At 31.9% G+C, this 15995-nt stretch overlaps 1 protein-coding gene across 2 annotated transcripts in view; it reads right to left on the bottom strand.

Annotated features, from left to right (window-relative positions):
• LOC145245943 (metal transporter CNNM4-like) overlaps positions 1-15995 on the bottom strand; it is a 299957-nt gene that overhangs the window by 35158 nt on the left and 248804 nt on the right. The window contains exon 6 of one of the 2 annotated variants that reach the window (XM_080107704.1): positions 14864-14953. The exons of the other annotated variant lie outside the window; for it this stretch is intronic. Coding sequence (XP_079963830.1) covers positions 14864-14953 — 90 coding nt within the window. The remainder of the gene's footprint in view (positions 1-14863; positions 14954-15995) is intronic. 2 annotated transcript variants of the gene reach the window in all.

The raw sequence follows: 15995 nt of genomic DNA, 5'->3' as shown, positions 1-15995 counted from the left end.
CATAATGGGCAAAGAAAACGTGAAAATAAGTGCAGAAAGTTGAATTAAAGTAACAACTTGAAAAAAAAGGGGGGGGGGACCATTTTACTTAGGCACATAATAAAGAATGATATACAAACGGTAAAAAGTAAATGTACAAAATCAAGGTTTGCAAAGACAGGATATCAAAAAAATGTCACTGAAAGGTTTTGAATTTAAATAGATTATATTTTTGATGACATTTTTCTGTAATTTTAACACAATATGACAAGACATTGGGAAATTTATTTAAAAAAAAAAAAAAAAAAAATGCAAAATTCAAACAAGCTTTATAAAAAAAAATAATGTCCTTTAAATGTTGCCCATTTTCAGCTTTGCATATTTGTGCACTTTCCAAAACAGCATTCATAACAGATTGCAGAATCTCTGGATTATGATTTAAGTCCCTTATTTCGTTCCTGGTGTTTTCTTTCAATTCTTGCAAGGTTTGGGAGTTTGAAGTTTTGAGGTCTGCCAGCTTGCAGAATGAAATATGGAAGTTAAATTGCAATTCAGAGATTCTTCAATTTGTTATGAATAAAGTTTTGGAAAGAGCACAAATGTGCAAAGTTAAACATGGGCAACATTTAAAAGACATTATTTTTCATAAAAATTGTTTTTGACTGAATATTCTTTTTTTTAATTTCCCAATGTCTTAGTAAGATTATGTTAAAATTACAGAAAGATATAAAAAAATAAAGAATCTCTTTAAGCTTAAAACTCTTCAGTGACTTTTTGGGCATCTTGCACATGCATCTGCATGACTTATTTAAGTGAAGATAGCTAAGTACGCTTTCAAACCAAATAGTTGCTGGCTCTTTCAGTCGTATGAGCAAGATTTTGCTTACAACAGCCATTTAAGCGATTTGTGTCATCATGCAGTCAACACTGAACCAACGTCAATCGTAATAGCGGAAATGGAAAATTGAGTCCCTCAGCATTGAAGTTTGCATAGAGTTTATGTGACCCTCTAAAGGGCATTTAGTTCTCTCCCACTGCAAGAACTGTGATACCAGGGTCGGAAAGTGGGATTGAGAAGTCAGTATCCCAAAGAAGGGGTACTCTGACCTGCAAAAAGTGGCATCAACATTCTCAGTACTGACGTCTCAGGCGATTAGCAATAAATTAACCTCTTCTCAAAGAGAGAAGTCAAAATCTGGGAGAGTGGACTTTCTAGAACTGCACAGAAACAACAATCAACAGAAACAGGTCATTACAGGAATGGTCTAATAACTGTTGATTTTGGGGGCCAAAGATAAAATCTCTAGGCAAGCAGAACCCTGGAATTTCTTAAGAGCTTATAAAGGCTTCCTTCAAGTAGTAATGCCTGCCCATCAACTATAAAAATGCTTCAGATATTTCAAGATTTCAGGGTAGTTCTACTGAAATAGTCATATTTTAAAAACCAAAACACTATTTTAAAAACCAAAACACTATTTTAAAAACCAAAGGCTTCAAAATACCAACATTTGTACTTGCAATAACCCTTATCCCTGAGTGGCTTCCGGGCCTTGATAAGTGGTGATCACTGTGTAAAAAAAAAAAAAAAAAAAATTTTGTTTGGAAATAAATGTTCTTTCACATATTTTAATAAATAATGATGTTCATGATAGATTTGAAGAGATTTTAGGAAAGTAATGATAAATATATAACTTGTGTCGTCTATCACAAAAAAAAAAAAAAAAAAAAAAAAAGCATTAAATATAAAACTCCATTTAACACAAAACAAACTATGAACATTTAAGGTTTTGAATAACTTATCCACAATAAAAAAAACTGGATTAAATGTGCATGTTCAAAAAAGTTCATTCTCATGTGTCATTACCTTTCAAAATAATACAAAGTAAGATGTTGGAATAAACGGAGGTAAAAAAAAAGAAAAAAAAAAGAAAGAAAAAAAGAGGAGAATGTTCATAAAGAGTACTTATTCCTTCTTCCTTTTTGTTGGTCGAGTATCGGTCACAGAGAGAAGTGTTTTTTTTTTTTTGCTTTAATAATCTCTCTTGCGTGCACACGTGTCCTGTTTCCTTGATGCCCTGTTTCTTTCTCTTCTCATTTACAAAAATCCTGGGTTTATATTACTTTTTGCCGGCTGCCACAGACACGTTGGTTGCTAAATCTTATTTTTAGTGCATCCCGCTCCTATTGGCTTATTAATTTTTAATATTTTTCTCTTTTTGAACGGATGGGTGCATGGAGCTGATTGTGTAGTGACGTGTTTATACATTTTGTCTATGACAGCCAACAAGTCAACATTCAGTTAGGAGTTTTATTACTTTCTTTATGAATGTATAAAATGAAACAAACATTTTACATCAAATTTTTTTTTGTTCATCCCCACGATGTTTAAAACCTTGGTACCATTCCTCTGACAAATTTCATCATAAAATTTGGAAAACAATCAGAAAAAAAAAAAAACCAGATCTCCCTTATTGTTAAGGTACAAAATAAACTAATTCATTGTTTTTTTTAATTTTGTTGTCTTAAAAATAAAACTTTAACATGACAGGTCTCAAACATTTTTTCTAAATATTTTTTCTCCTCTAACTAATAAGTAAACTTATGTTCTTACCATTTTTGTGTTAAAATTATAATTCTATGTTGATTTCTCTTTTGGTACTAGCGGTTTTTTATGATGCTCTCCCTAAAATGTTAACCCGTTTTCAAAGAAAGCAACGTAACCACTAGCGCTCATACTCAATAAACTGAAGCAGCAGCAGTCGTTCCGTTAAAAAAAAAACAAGTTTTGTGTGACATTTATTTTGAAAAACGAACATTTTTTTAAAAATTAATATGGTTTGTGATTCTTTCATAAAATTTGCTTCAAGAAATATTGGTTTTCAGATATACTTAATTTTCGAGCTTTAATTGTAGTAAGAAATTACTTTATAGCTGCTAATAGAAAACACTAATAAGATTCTATTCTTTTAGGTGATTATGTGTGAATGATCTAAAAGAAAACTTAGTAGCAAATAAGAAAAAAACAAAAATAATTTAGGATTTAGCATAGGGGGAATCATTTTTGCATATAAATTTAATGTATAATAATTGTCCACTTCCTGTCCATTCTTGCCTTTTAGAGTAGTTAGTACTCGAAATTCTTTTGATATTTTCTCAATTTGAAAAGTTAGTGTGTGTAAACATGAGTTGGAACAATTACATTGAAGGCATTGCCAGGGCCGCTGCAAAGAAAGTAGGCTCTCTCTACTATGCTAGAAAATTACTAACACCCGAAAGTATCCTGTACCTCTATAAGGCCACCATTCGCCCATGTATGGAGTATTGCTGTCATATTTGGGCTGGTGGATCTGCTACTAGTCTCTCGCTCCTAGACAAGGTTCAAAAGAGAGTCGCCAATCTGATAGGCCCTAAACTGGCATCTAAGCTTCAGCCTCTGTCCCATCGACGAAATGTTGCATCCCTCTGCCTATTCTACAAGTATTTTAATGGAGAATGCTCTGACGAACTGCAAGCACTTGTGCCCCCACAACGTAAACATCCTCGACAAACCCGACAGAAAGCTAAATCTCACCCCCACACAGTAGAGATCCCTAGATGTAAAAGATCTTTCTATTCCAGTAGTTTCTTCCCCAGAACCGCTAGACTTTGGAATTCCATTCCGGGTCCCTGCTTCCCCAACTGTACTGACGTGCAGAAGTTCAAGTGTAACATGAACAGACACCTTGCTGCCCAAATCCCTACATAGTACCCCAGTAGATGTTACCCCTGATAGTAGCCCCCTACACCAAAGTGGCAATGTGCCTTGTTTGGAGTGAAAATTTAATAATAATAAAATATATATATATATATATATATATATAAATATAAATTACGCTACCACTAAATCTAGATCAGAGTGATAAGCCCACTTCCTAAAAGTGTCTTGTTTAAACCTGTTATACCATTAACCTTAAATCTGAGTGACAAGCCCTTCCCCAACAAAATCTCCCTCAAATTTGAATGGCACCCACTTCAAAATAGAAACCCTTCCACAACTACCACCAAGTCCGTGTGGCAAGTCTTCTGTCATACAAACCATTAAAAATACACATAATTGTTTATAATAAAAAATAAATAAATTTTAAATAAATGCACAGGATTTGTCTCTCAAAATATTAAAATGGCTTGGAAAATGGTGGATTATTTTACATTCAATTTATATATGAAACAAATCCTTACTCAAAAATAATTGTTTTTTTTCTTTCTGACAAGTTTTCAGAGTGTTCACATGTATATACACCTAGTTCTACCATGAACCCGAAGTCTGAGTAGCAAGCTTCCTCTTTCTAGAAAAACCCTATTAAAACCACAGATTAATTGTCTATAAAATGTTATCATGGCAGAAAATCTAAAATTATTTTACATTAAATTTTTATATTAACTTTATATATATACACACACACACATATATATATATATATATATATATATATATATATATATGTGTGTGTGTGTGTGTCTGCCAAGTTTTTCAGCATGTTCATATGTAATTGCCTAAAAAGGGAGAACCACATTTTTGAGAGGTATGTAGGGTTGATTTAGCAGGTGTTAATCTACAATGTTACAAAAGAAATCTTGTGATATATGCATTTCTTACATTAGTATTAGTTTTGTTGTACATAAAATACATTACAATTCTACTTTAGGTTTGAACTTTTCTTTTTAATGGATATATGGAATTTTTATGGTATTGCAACATATTTATGTGCATTTATTACAGATGGAAATCATTAATTTCTGGAAATTTTCAGTGCCATATTGCACAAAAGTACATTTATATGACAAATTTCATCAGTTAATCTAGTGTCTTAACAAAAATATAGCATGTTTACTGAAAAAAAATAGTGTAAAAAAAAATTGACAAAATGCATATGGTTTTAAAGAGAAAAAATATCCAAATGTGCGAGGCACAAAAATATTCATAACTTCCTTATTTTGGGTCAGATTTTAAAAGTAAAAAAAAAAAAAAAATCTTTCTTAGATCATCAAGCTCTTTCCATGTATTCAATTATTGAGATATTTTATGCAATTTCAATTTTTTTTCATGCGTATCGTTATTATACTAATAAATAGGCGAAGACGTTCCACATCTGTGCAAATGTATTTTTCTTTTTTTCTTTCAAATCTATACATATACAAATTTTTTTTTTTCAAACCTTATAATTGTACAAAATTGAATAAACTAGAAAAGCGATCCAGTTATGTTTGAAAAAATGTTGATTTTTTTTAAAAATCTATATAAATATTAGGTTGAGAAGAAAGTTCTTGCAGAATTTTCAATTTTGATTTCAAATGATGTATTTTCATATTATAAGTTTTCATTATAATACCTTTACTTTATAAAATCACTTTAAAAAGCATTTTTCACTCGAATTGTTTACATTATAATCGTTTTAAAGCAATTATGTCTTCTTTTCAGAATGTTGAATACAAGATGAAAAAGCAAATCCGCACAATTTTCTTATTTCAATTCAAGCTAGGCTGAAAAGTTGCTGAAATAGCTTGTGATATCAACGAAGTGTTTGGCTCAGGAACAACTACTGAACACACAGCACAATGGTGGTTTAAGAAATTTTGTGGTGGTGCCGAGAGTCTTGAAGATGATGAGTGTAGTAGTCGGCCATCAGATGTTGACGATGATCAATTAAGAGCCGTAGATAAAATCAATCCACACATAACTGTTCAAGAATTTGCTTCTGAATTAGATGTAATGCATACGATTTCCAATCACTTGAGAGAAATTGGAAAGAAAAAACTTGATAAATGGGTGCCTTATGAATTGAACGACAGCCAAAAGAAACGCCATTATGAAATGTCATCCGCCCTTCTTTTTTGCAACAAAAACAACCAGTTTCCTGACAGAGTTGTAATTTGCGATGAAAAGTGGGGTTTTTATGACAACTAGTGACGCTCAACTCGGGTTTTAGATGCTGACCAAGCTTCATCGCACTTCCCGAAGCCAGAGGTGCACCAAAAGACCAGTCTCATCCATTAAAGTTTTTTGAATGCAGGCGAAATCATTATGGCGATGAATTACCATCAACCAATGGATGAAATGCATCAGAAACTTCTACTACACTCAACATTAGTCAACAGAAAAGGCGCAATTCTCCTCCATGATAGTGCCCAACTGCACGTTGCTAAACCAACCCTGCAGAAGTTGAACAAATTGGGCTACGAAACTGCCTCATCTGCCATGTTCTCTGGACCCCCCTACCAACTACTACTTTTTCAAACATGCTGACAATTTTTTGCATGAGAAATGCCTAAAAAATCTGAAGTGATATCAAAATCGCCTTTAGAAACTTCGTCGCGATTAGAGCACAAGATTTTTACATTACTGGCATAAATATACTCGTTTTGTGTTGGTAAAAGTGTGTTGATTCTGATAGTGCTTATTTCGATCAATAAATTTTTGTTTGAGCGGAAATATGTTCATCTGAATTTAAAAGTTAAAAACTGCAAGAGCTTTCTTGTCAATCTGATAAAACAGTAAATGTATGTATGTGTGTGAAAATATTTAACCGATAAACTCTTAAACTACTAGTCACATAACACTGAAATAACAGGAAATGGCAACCATATACCAAGGATGGTTTATGATAAGTAAAATCGTTGAATGGATGGATGAATAACACATACAGAAATGTTCATTTTCCACTTGCTTGCATATTTCTATTACTTTTGCGCATGTACAAATTCATTCATTGCTTGAAGGAGTTTAATTAAAAAAAATTTTTTTTCTATCTGTCAATAGCTCAAATGGTAGAGAACATAGCCGGAGCACTAAATGTTTTGGTTTTGATTCTAGCTGACAGCACCCAAGTAATTTTTTAAGAATCTTTCAAAATCAGTACTATATATTAAATACAATATTCAATAGAGAATTGGCTCTGTAATAATAAATGCAAAATCTGCATGAATTAAAATATCATATTTAAGCGTATTTTATGACTGAGCAAGACCCGTCCACGCCTCTCCTAGTTGTCAAAAAATTTGAAAAAGACAATTTTTTAAAACCTAAACCAGTTATAAAAAAGAGAAAAATTTCTTGTATTATGAAGGAGAAATAAATAGGATTGTAAAATATTTTCTTATGATGGAGGTTTCTCGGAGGATCACTATTATTGGAAGAGATCCACAAAGGTTGGAAATGTTGGGAAACACTGCTTTAGAAAGCAGTGAATGGGCAAACCTTTTGGTTCATCCACACAATCTCTAATAGAACCACAACCACACTGATCAATCTAGGAATGTTTTATAAACCCCAATATAAATATTTGGATATCAAACACTCGCTATCTATACAACATCAACAATGACAACAATGCAGGCCTAACCACAAGTCCCATGGCGCAGTAGTTAGAGTACTTGGAAAAATCAATTGTAAAAAGTGATATTCTCCTGAAGGTGGAAGGTTCAATCCTCACTGTGGGCGACTGAAAAATCCAGTCATGGCTAATGGAACAAGAGCATGCTACCCCCATGAAGTAAATAAAGGGTTCCACTTGAAATTCCGTCCAAATTCCTGAGTTCAACAAAACACACCTGAAGAAGGTTGGTGGTTATGTCGACCAAAACATTGTGAAAATCACACTCAAGATGAGAACAGTAATCCGAATCCAAATAATACGACTGCAGACCTAACATAGACATTAAATAAGCAAGGTAGGTAATAATCACCAACTTTATAGACACCCATACAAACTAATCAACTGAGGCAGCATACAACATTAACACTATAAAAAAAATGTTGGATTAAACTATCTACTTTGACTAATAGACAATTAAAATTAATCTTAATCCATAAAACAAGAAAAAATAAAGGCAAACGTGATCAGCTTTTAACCAACTTCAAAAACCTGCTTGAAATCGATTAATAACAGTTATGTGGAATTAGATTATATACGGTTGAATTTATATAATAACAGCTCTTTAATGCAAAATGATTTGCATCTAATTAAATTACTTACTGTGATGGGTTTGAATTTAGATAAAGTACATGAAATGGGGAAGATACCACACATCACCTACCATTAACCACCATAATTCTAGCTGGCTGCAGTTATTAATGTGTAGAGTTTACATTTCTGAATTTATGAGATGAGGATTGATAATTCGTACTTTTGGATTCTTTGGACTATGGTTCTCATCTTGAGTGTTCTTTTCAGGTTTCAGTCGATGTAACAACCAACCTTCTTCAGATGTATTTTGTTGAACTTGGGAATGTTTCTGTATATCTCTGGAATCTGCACAAGATTTTAAATGGGATCTTTTATGTAATCCATATACTCTTGTTCCATCAAACCATGATTGGGTAGCAGTCCTAAATAATTCGGAATATTGCTTGCAGTTGAGGATTAAACTTTCAACTTCCAAAAGTTACTTAGGGTTTTACCAAGTACTTTATCTGCTACACCACAGGTCTTTGTACACGGTTATATTGACTGAAACGTTGTGAAAATAACACTTAAAATAAGAACAGTAATCTGAATAATATCAATCATGCATAAATTTTAGTTAGAGAAAATTAACTAAATTTTATTTTCTCATAAATTTCCCCCATAAGCAAGTTTTTTTTTCACTACTCAACCGTGGAATACAATACAATGGAGCTGTTTCCCAGTTGACTACAGCAGGGTCATTTTCAAGTTCAATGTTAACAAAGAGTGGCAGCAAAACCGTTCTGTCATCAATCCGTGAAAAAGAGGTTCTTTTTTAGTTTTGTTTTCATCCAGAATGCCTCTTTCTGGGAACTGGATGTTCCCTACATTATAAACCAACCTTGCAATGACGCAAGTAAATACATTTTTTTTTTTTTTTAATAGAATGCATGTAATAAACATGAAAGTGAACAGCTTTGTAAAAAAAAAAAATGCATGTTTTGTGTCATTCAGTGTAGAAACCGAGATGATTTGAACACTGGTTCAGTGATAATGAACACCAATACCAGTTGAAGTAATGATTTGTAATGTCTCTATTTTAAACACCTAAGATAGCAAAGATGAGATGTGTCAAGTTAAGACAATTCATTCAGCACAATCAGTGAAATAAAGATATTCCTGGCAGCAAATTGAGTTAATTTGAATAAGTTAATTTTTGGAGTTCTATAAAACAAAAATAATGTACGATTTGTGATTATTATTTTAATGGATTTGATACCACTAAGACAGAAGTTGTAGAAAAGGTGCTTTTTTTACAGTATATGTGTGGTTAAGTTCCAGGAAAAATGTTTTTTGTGCGATTTGTATCTGCTGTCAATTGAAAGAGGTTGCTTTTCTTTATATTGAAATTTATCATCTCCATATTCTAATGAAACTTTAAAAGAACTTCAATATTTCATGTATTCTTTTTTTTTTTATGGGTCTGTTAGCAGTCCTGTTTGAAACCAGGGTGCAAGCAATGGTCCCATCGATTTCCAACCTTACAATTTATTCAACTTGTCTTTTATCAGTTTTTCCATTTTGCTTGGTGTATTAACAAAACAAACAATAGATTTCATTTGAACACTAATACAAGTTAAACAAAAACTAAATGGGTTCCATTAATCTTCTTGTTACCTCACATTAGTTGATCAATCGGCCTCATTTTGTAGAACATGGAAGAAACATCTGAACATAACTAGATCTCAATGTGAACTCTATCAAAGAATTGTAATGTGATTAGATGCTTGTTAGAGATGGCCATTTTTGTAGCATCTTTGCATCACCATTCTTAGGTGTTAGGGTCATGGCATAATGCCTAGGCTTTTGAAAAAGGCATGGTTCAATTCTGTAATTTTCCAATGAAAACATTAAAGCAGTAAACAGATACAACAACACCCTCATATTTTTTTATTTTTATTTGTGTTCACATATCTGTAATCATCTAACATGTCGGGTGAAGTGACATGCCTGTTGGAGATAGCCATTTTGTAGAAGCATCTGCATTCATCTGACTCAACTTGTTTTAAACGAAGAAGAAAAGAGTCATCAGTTCCAGTTAAAAAGATAAACACCTTCTCCACAATTTATATTAACATTTTTTTAAACAGTTTCATCAACACATAAAGACACATTCGTATTAGAGTCTTTGATCACGTTGGCATCTCAACTAGAACCATTTATATGTGGTGAAAAAACGAGCGTAAATTAGTAGAAAAGTACACATGTGTAAAGTATCCTAATCACCCGATGTATTACTATGTGAGTTTGAACATGATTGTGTTAACTTACTAAACCATGTACTAATCACTATGCATGTGATTAGTTAAAAAAAAAATGCGGCTTAATCCTGTAACTGCTACAGAATTTATACATTAGTACAAGACAGGCTAATGCATGAAAGTGCAGGACACTTTCATGCATCAGTTCAAGTGTAAAAAGTTCCCCTTCAAAAGGAGCATTTAAAACTGGATGGAACACTGAGAACCATAGGATAATAAAAAACCTAACTGCAGCCATTGACAATTGTTCAAGCCTTTCAAATCACACCCATAAATGTACAGCTGAGCTGATTTACAGCTTGAGAGAGAGTCAGTTCAGCAAAGTCGGAAACACTGTATATGAACAGGCTACAGATTTGGTATCTGTTGCTTAATGTAATCAGTTTTCAAGATGGATTTTGAGTGGTCAGCTCATAACTCGGACCAGAGTTCCCCTTGCATGACTTTTGTGTAATCTGTAACATTCCACCATCCAGAAAATATGTAGATATATATAAACATTAGATTCATAACAGAAATTTTATAATCAAGGTGACTACCATTACACACAAACACACACACACGAGGATCAGAAGAACATTGGTACTGTCAGTTTCAAATCCAGCACAAAAGGGGATCAGTCTGGACTTCAGTCTCTGTTTATATCTTTCTCTCTGGAAATGAAGGACATGAGTTCCAGGGAGACAGATATAAATAGACATTGAAGAAATTCTAGCATAGGAACAAGAGACTGGTCCCCTTTTGTGTTGAATTTAGAATCGATGGTACTAATGTTTTTCCAATCTTCTGTGACACATTCATATATAAATAATTATGTTCTTATATTGATTTTATCTTTATAATCGAGCATTTTATTGGGGTTTCCTCACACAAATGTCACACACACACACACACACACACACACACACACACACACACACAGTTTAATAAATATTCCAAATGAATTTTTATTTCCAATCAAACAAAATCCAGAAATAACTAAAACTTAACTTTTCTCTGTGTTTCAGTTACTTTTCCCTTTAAAAAGAAATTTTTTTTAAACAAACAAAAATTTTTTTTCTTTTAATGGTTAGCAACCAGGACAGTGACAGCACTCTCCATGCATAGCTACAAAGAGTAGCTTCAAAGACTAAATTTGTTCAGAGTTAAGCAGTGAAGAATGTAGAGGAGGAGACCTGATTCTGTCATACATCATCAACAGGAATTTTGAGGAGCTTTCACTGCACCTGGAGAAGATCTGTAACTGTTATTTTCATTTCAACGGAAGAAAGGCAATATTCTCTGTTCACATCTCTGCTTTATGGAACAACTTACCGGAGAAGGTTATGACAATGTCTATCATATCCAGCTTCAAAGTGGGCTTGGACAAACATTCAGATTGCATATAGATCTAATATCTTTTAATTGTTTATTTCTTGTTAGACTTTTTAAAAATAATAAATTTGATTTGATTAATCAAAGATTAATGGAAGTTTGCAAGTTGGAATTTTTAAATAATTTCCATTTGCAACATGTTGAATTTTTGGAGTACAAAAGGCAATATATACATTTTACTACAGACAGTGTGAGCCGAGCCAAGCCAATTATTTAATTTTTAATGAAAGTTTTAGCAATTACTTAAATTATACACATTATGAAGGACCCAAGTTTTCAAATTTGACATCGTAGTGATTTTTGAAAGAGTGAAAGTGCTATTGAATTTGTTTGTAATCAGTAATCACGAGTAATCTCCCTTATTTTATTATTACCTCCTTTTTGAAGAACTCTTTAGTACGGTATGCAACTATAAACTTTTGCTACATGTGTATAAGTTAATTTAAGCTGAATAAAACCGTCTCAAGTCTTCTATTGTTCCTGTTTATCATTACACTGTTAAAATTAACTTGATAATTATTTTTCTACTATTGTACAAAAACTTAGAAATCCTTCAAAGCACTACTGAAGCATCTCTTTGAAGCATCCCGCAGTAGACTTGGAAAGCATAAGGTTGAAAGTAGATAGTGCTAGTTTGTTTTATATACAAGACAATGTTCGAAAAATGACGATGTCATTTTTTTTTTTTTTTTTTACGTCTCAATAATGAAAACTCCCGTCTCATAAGAGTCGGTAGCAAAATTAGATAAATTGATAGTCAGTTATTGTTAAATAATATTGTCAGTAATTTTAGTATGAAATTTTGACCATAAGAAGAAATATGTGTTCAAGCACAGATTTCAGATAACCTTAAAATACTTTTGGAAATTAATTTAATTCAAAAATATTATCCACATCCACCTTGGATAATATTTTTATGTTAGATTACAAACTGTTTGGAAATTTTCATATTTTGAAATCTCATAATTTCACCGGTTCCCACTCAAATGAGTTCACATTTTAAAATAGTATTTGTTCAACAGATCCAAATTTTATGCTTCATGTTTTAGCTTACCATGTACTCCATTCATTTAAGAGAAAAAGGTGCTTTGTATGTTGGAGTATCAAACAAACAGTCAAATAAAACCGAGCAACATAAATTCGTAAAGAAGTTCTTCAAAATGCCATCAATGACAACAGTAGATATTCAGATATGGCAAAGAAATTCAAAGCAGAAGGCAAATAGAGTTGAGGGACCAAAATTATTGAAGAAATGCTTGAGCGGGTTTGTCAAAATTTCTTGCAAAATTCAAAAAATTCAAAGTCTACACAAAGAACAAGTCTAGGAAAACGAAATCACTCCAGCAACAGTTTGTGCATCCTGAGAAAATGCTTGAAAATGAAATCTTACAAACTTTGGCTTGTCCAAGCCATAATGACAAATTCTGTTTAAGAAACATTTTCTTTTCAGTGATGAGACCATATTTCATATGAATAGCATAACATTTGCATTCGAGACAAGGGAAATTCCAATGCCAAGGTTGAGCACTTGGGGAACTCCCCAAAAGTGAATGTGTTCTGTGCCACCTTCAAGAAGCAACTTTATAATCCATTTGTGAAATCATTTATGAAAGCCATGTACTCTGATTCACCCATTCAAATTTGAAGGATTAATTGTTTCATTTTATAGCATGTTAATCTTTTTAGTTATTTTATGCACAATCCAGAATTTTGGAAAATCAGTTTTTATACTTCAAGTTGTTTATATTCTCAAATATTTATTCATGGTTTGTTTTTTGTAGACAAAAATTGTGTTTTTTTTGTAGTTGTTTTTGGCATTGCAAAACATGATTGAGTTTTACAAATTAAAAGGGAAAACAATAACATCAATGTTTGGTGAAATTAAGTCAAGAAGCCATATTTCCAGACAAGCTGATCTGGTAGTACACGTCAGATTTGAAGGAATAAATCTAATGTTGTTCAATAGTTTTGTTTGCTATGACTATGTAGTAATGTTTACATCTCAAATTATACAAAATTTACATAAATAATTAAAGTAAAGTAAAAAAATAAATAAATCAGATATAATTCTGAATTTTTGAGATGAGGATTGACTATTCATATTATATGGATTCTGCAGATTAGTCTTCCCATCTTGAGTTTTATTTTCATAATGTTTCTGTAACCTCTGACTTTCTTCAGAATCCATAATGCAGTGGATAGAGTATTTGGTAAAATTAAGTTGTAAGTTATACTGTTCTAGAGATTGGAGTTTCAATGCTCAGTGTGGGTGACATTCAGAATACAATTGCAAATTGCTTGGCACCTCTACTCAGTCATGGCTGACAGAACAAGAGCGTGCTACTCCTATGGATTAAATAAAGGGTTCCAATCAAAATTCTATGCAGATTTCTGAATTCAACAAAAAGATTCCAAAACTCTGACAAGACATACCTAAAAAAGGTTAGAGGTTACATTGACTGAAAAGTTGTAAGAATAACACTCAAGATGAGAACAGTAGTTGAAAGAATCCAAATAACAGAAATAAATCAAATATATGAAGATGTAGATTAGCAGAGTTAAATGCTGAGGTGATTATTATTTTATGTTTTTGGAACAGATAAAATAACCAACCACAAACTAAAAACTATTGATCGTTACTTGTTTGTTAGTTGTAGGGGTTGGTTGGTATGTGGCACGATGACAGAGAGATGTTAATTATGCTTGACAGCTGTCAGTCACTCTCTTTGCTCTCTTGGTTGTTTGTGTTCTGTCTTGTATAAACATCAATCCACATGTCTGGAATGTAAATATTAAGATGTTACATTTTTCTTTTTTATTTTGCATTGCACAATTTATAACCTCCTGACCTGGAATGTAAACATTTCTTTGTTTTCATGATAATTCCAATTCTGGTCATTTTTATGGGACACGAGAATGTAGATCAAAAATCCATCTGGAATGTGTGTGTGTGTGTGTGTGTGCACACCTCTGCTTTCATCGGCGTCGCCACGGCTCCATATCCAACAACAGGAAGTGACTAACATGAAGATGGCAGTGTTGTTAATAAGTGATCATTTCTATTAGTATTTTAATGAAAACGAGTGCGCTGCCGTTTAGAATGAAAATGAGCTAACCGGAAAAGCAGAGGAAGTAAAGAAAGAAAAGAAAAACGTGGATATAAGCGGTGAACAAAATGAGACAACTACACTAGCTAAGAAGAAAGAGTTGTAGACTAATATATGTAGAGAAAGAGAGGAGACAGACACACATGTATTAGGAACTCACTTTGTGATCTTTGGCTGGAGGTTTGTAGAAGGGAAAACTTCCTCGTCGATTGACGGCGCGTAGGGAGACAAATTGCCTCACTGCTCACCGCTGTCAGTGATAAATGGGATGAAGAAAGAATAGAAAGTGATAAGCAATGGAGACAAAAAACAAAAACAAAAAACAAAACAAAAAGAAACAAAAAATAATGAAAACAAAAATATTTCAGCCTTTTTTTGTTTTGTTTCTTGTTTTAAAAGCAAATGACCAGCTGGAAAATAAAAGGATGATTAATAAAAAAAAAAAAAAAAATTAATTTTTTTTTCAGTAATATTTTGAAAATGATTTTAAGCAATGTCAACAAAAATTTCGCCCGGATAAAAACAAATGAAAAATATTTTGGAATTAAAAAAATGTTTAATCAAGAAAAAATTAATAAAAAGAATGCTTTTCAAATAAACCATTTAATTAAAAAAATAATTTTCAAAAATGTTTTGATTTTGGTAATTTGAAAATCAAATATAAAAAAAAATTTTTTTTTTTAATTTTTACAAATTAAAAAAAAATATTTTTAAACAAAAATTTTAATAAAATATTTTTCTAAAATAAAAAAAAAAAATGTCTCTTACTCCCCCAGATCAAATATATCTTTTTCAGTTTAAATGAAAAAGAAAATTCTTTGGGAAAATATAAACAATTGATATTATTTTTTTAATTTAAAGGAAACAAAAAAACAAAAAAAAAAAACAAGTTTAAAATATGAAAAAAATTTCAACAAAATATTGCAAAAAATTTCTTTTAAATATAAAACAAAAAAAAATCTAAAAATAAATATTTAAACAATTTATTTTCAGTTTTTTATGAAAATGAATGAATTGTGAATAAAATAAAAATACAAGCGCGCACAAAATGAAAAAACAAATAAAACAAAATCAAAATGTGAATATTGTCTGCTTTCCAACTACTTTTAGTGAAGTTGCACATAAATATGAAAAAATGGCATGATACAAATGAGATTAGAACAAGAGTTCTCTCCCCTGACTGCATTCATACTACCATGTAATATATTTCCGGCACATAATCTGGCAGTCTTTGTCTATTTCTTTTCTCTTTTTTATTTAAGAAGCAGAACTTGAATCATCACTTCTGGACT

The sequence above is a fragment of the Euprymna scolopes genome, chromosome 23 (assembly GCF_053919585.1).
Source record: "Euprymna scolopes isolate OS-2025 chromosome 23, ASM5391958v1, whole genome shotgun sequence".
Taxonomy (NCBI): domain Eukaryota; kingdom Metazoa; phylum Mollusca; class Cephalopoda; order Sepiida; family Sepiolidae; genus Euprymna; species Euprymna scolopes.
Note: the sequence above shows the minus strand (reverse complement) of the source record. Positions and strands in the feature narration are given on the sequence as shown.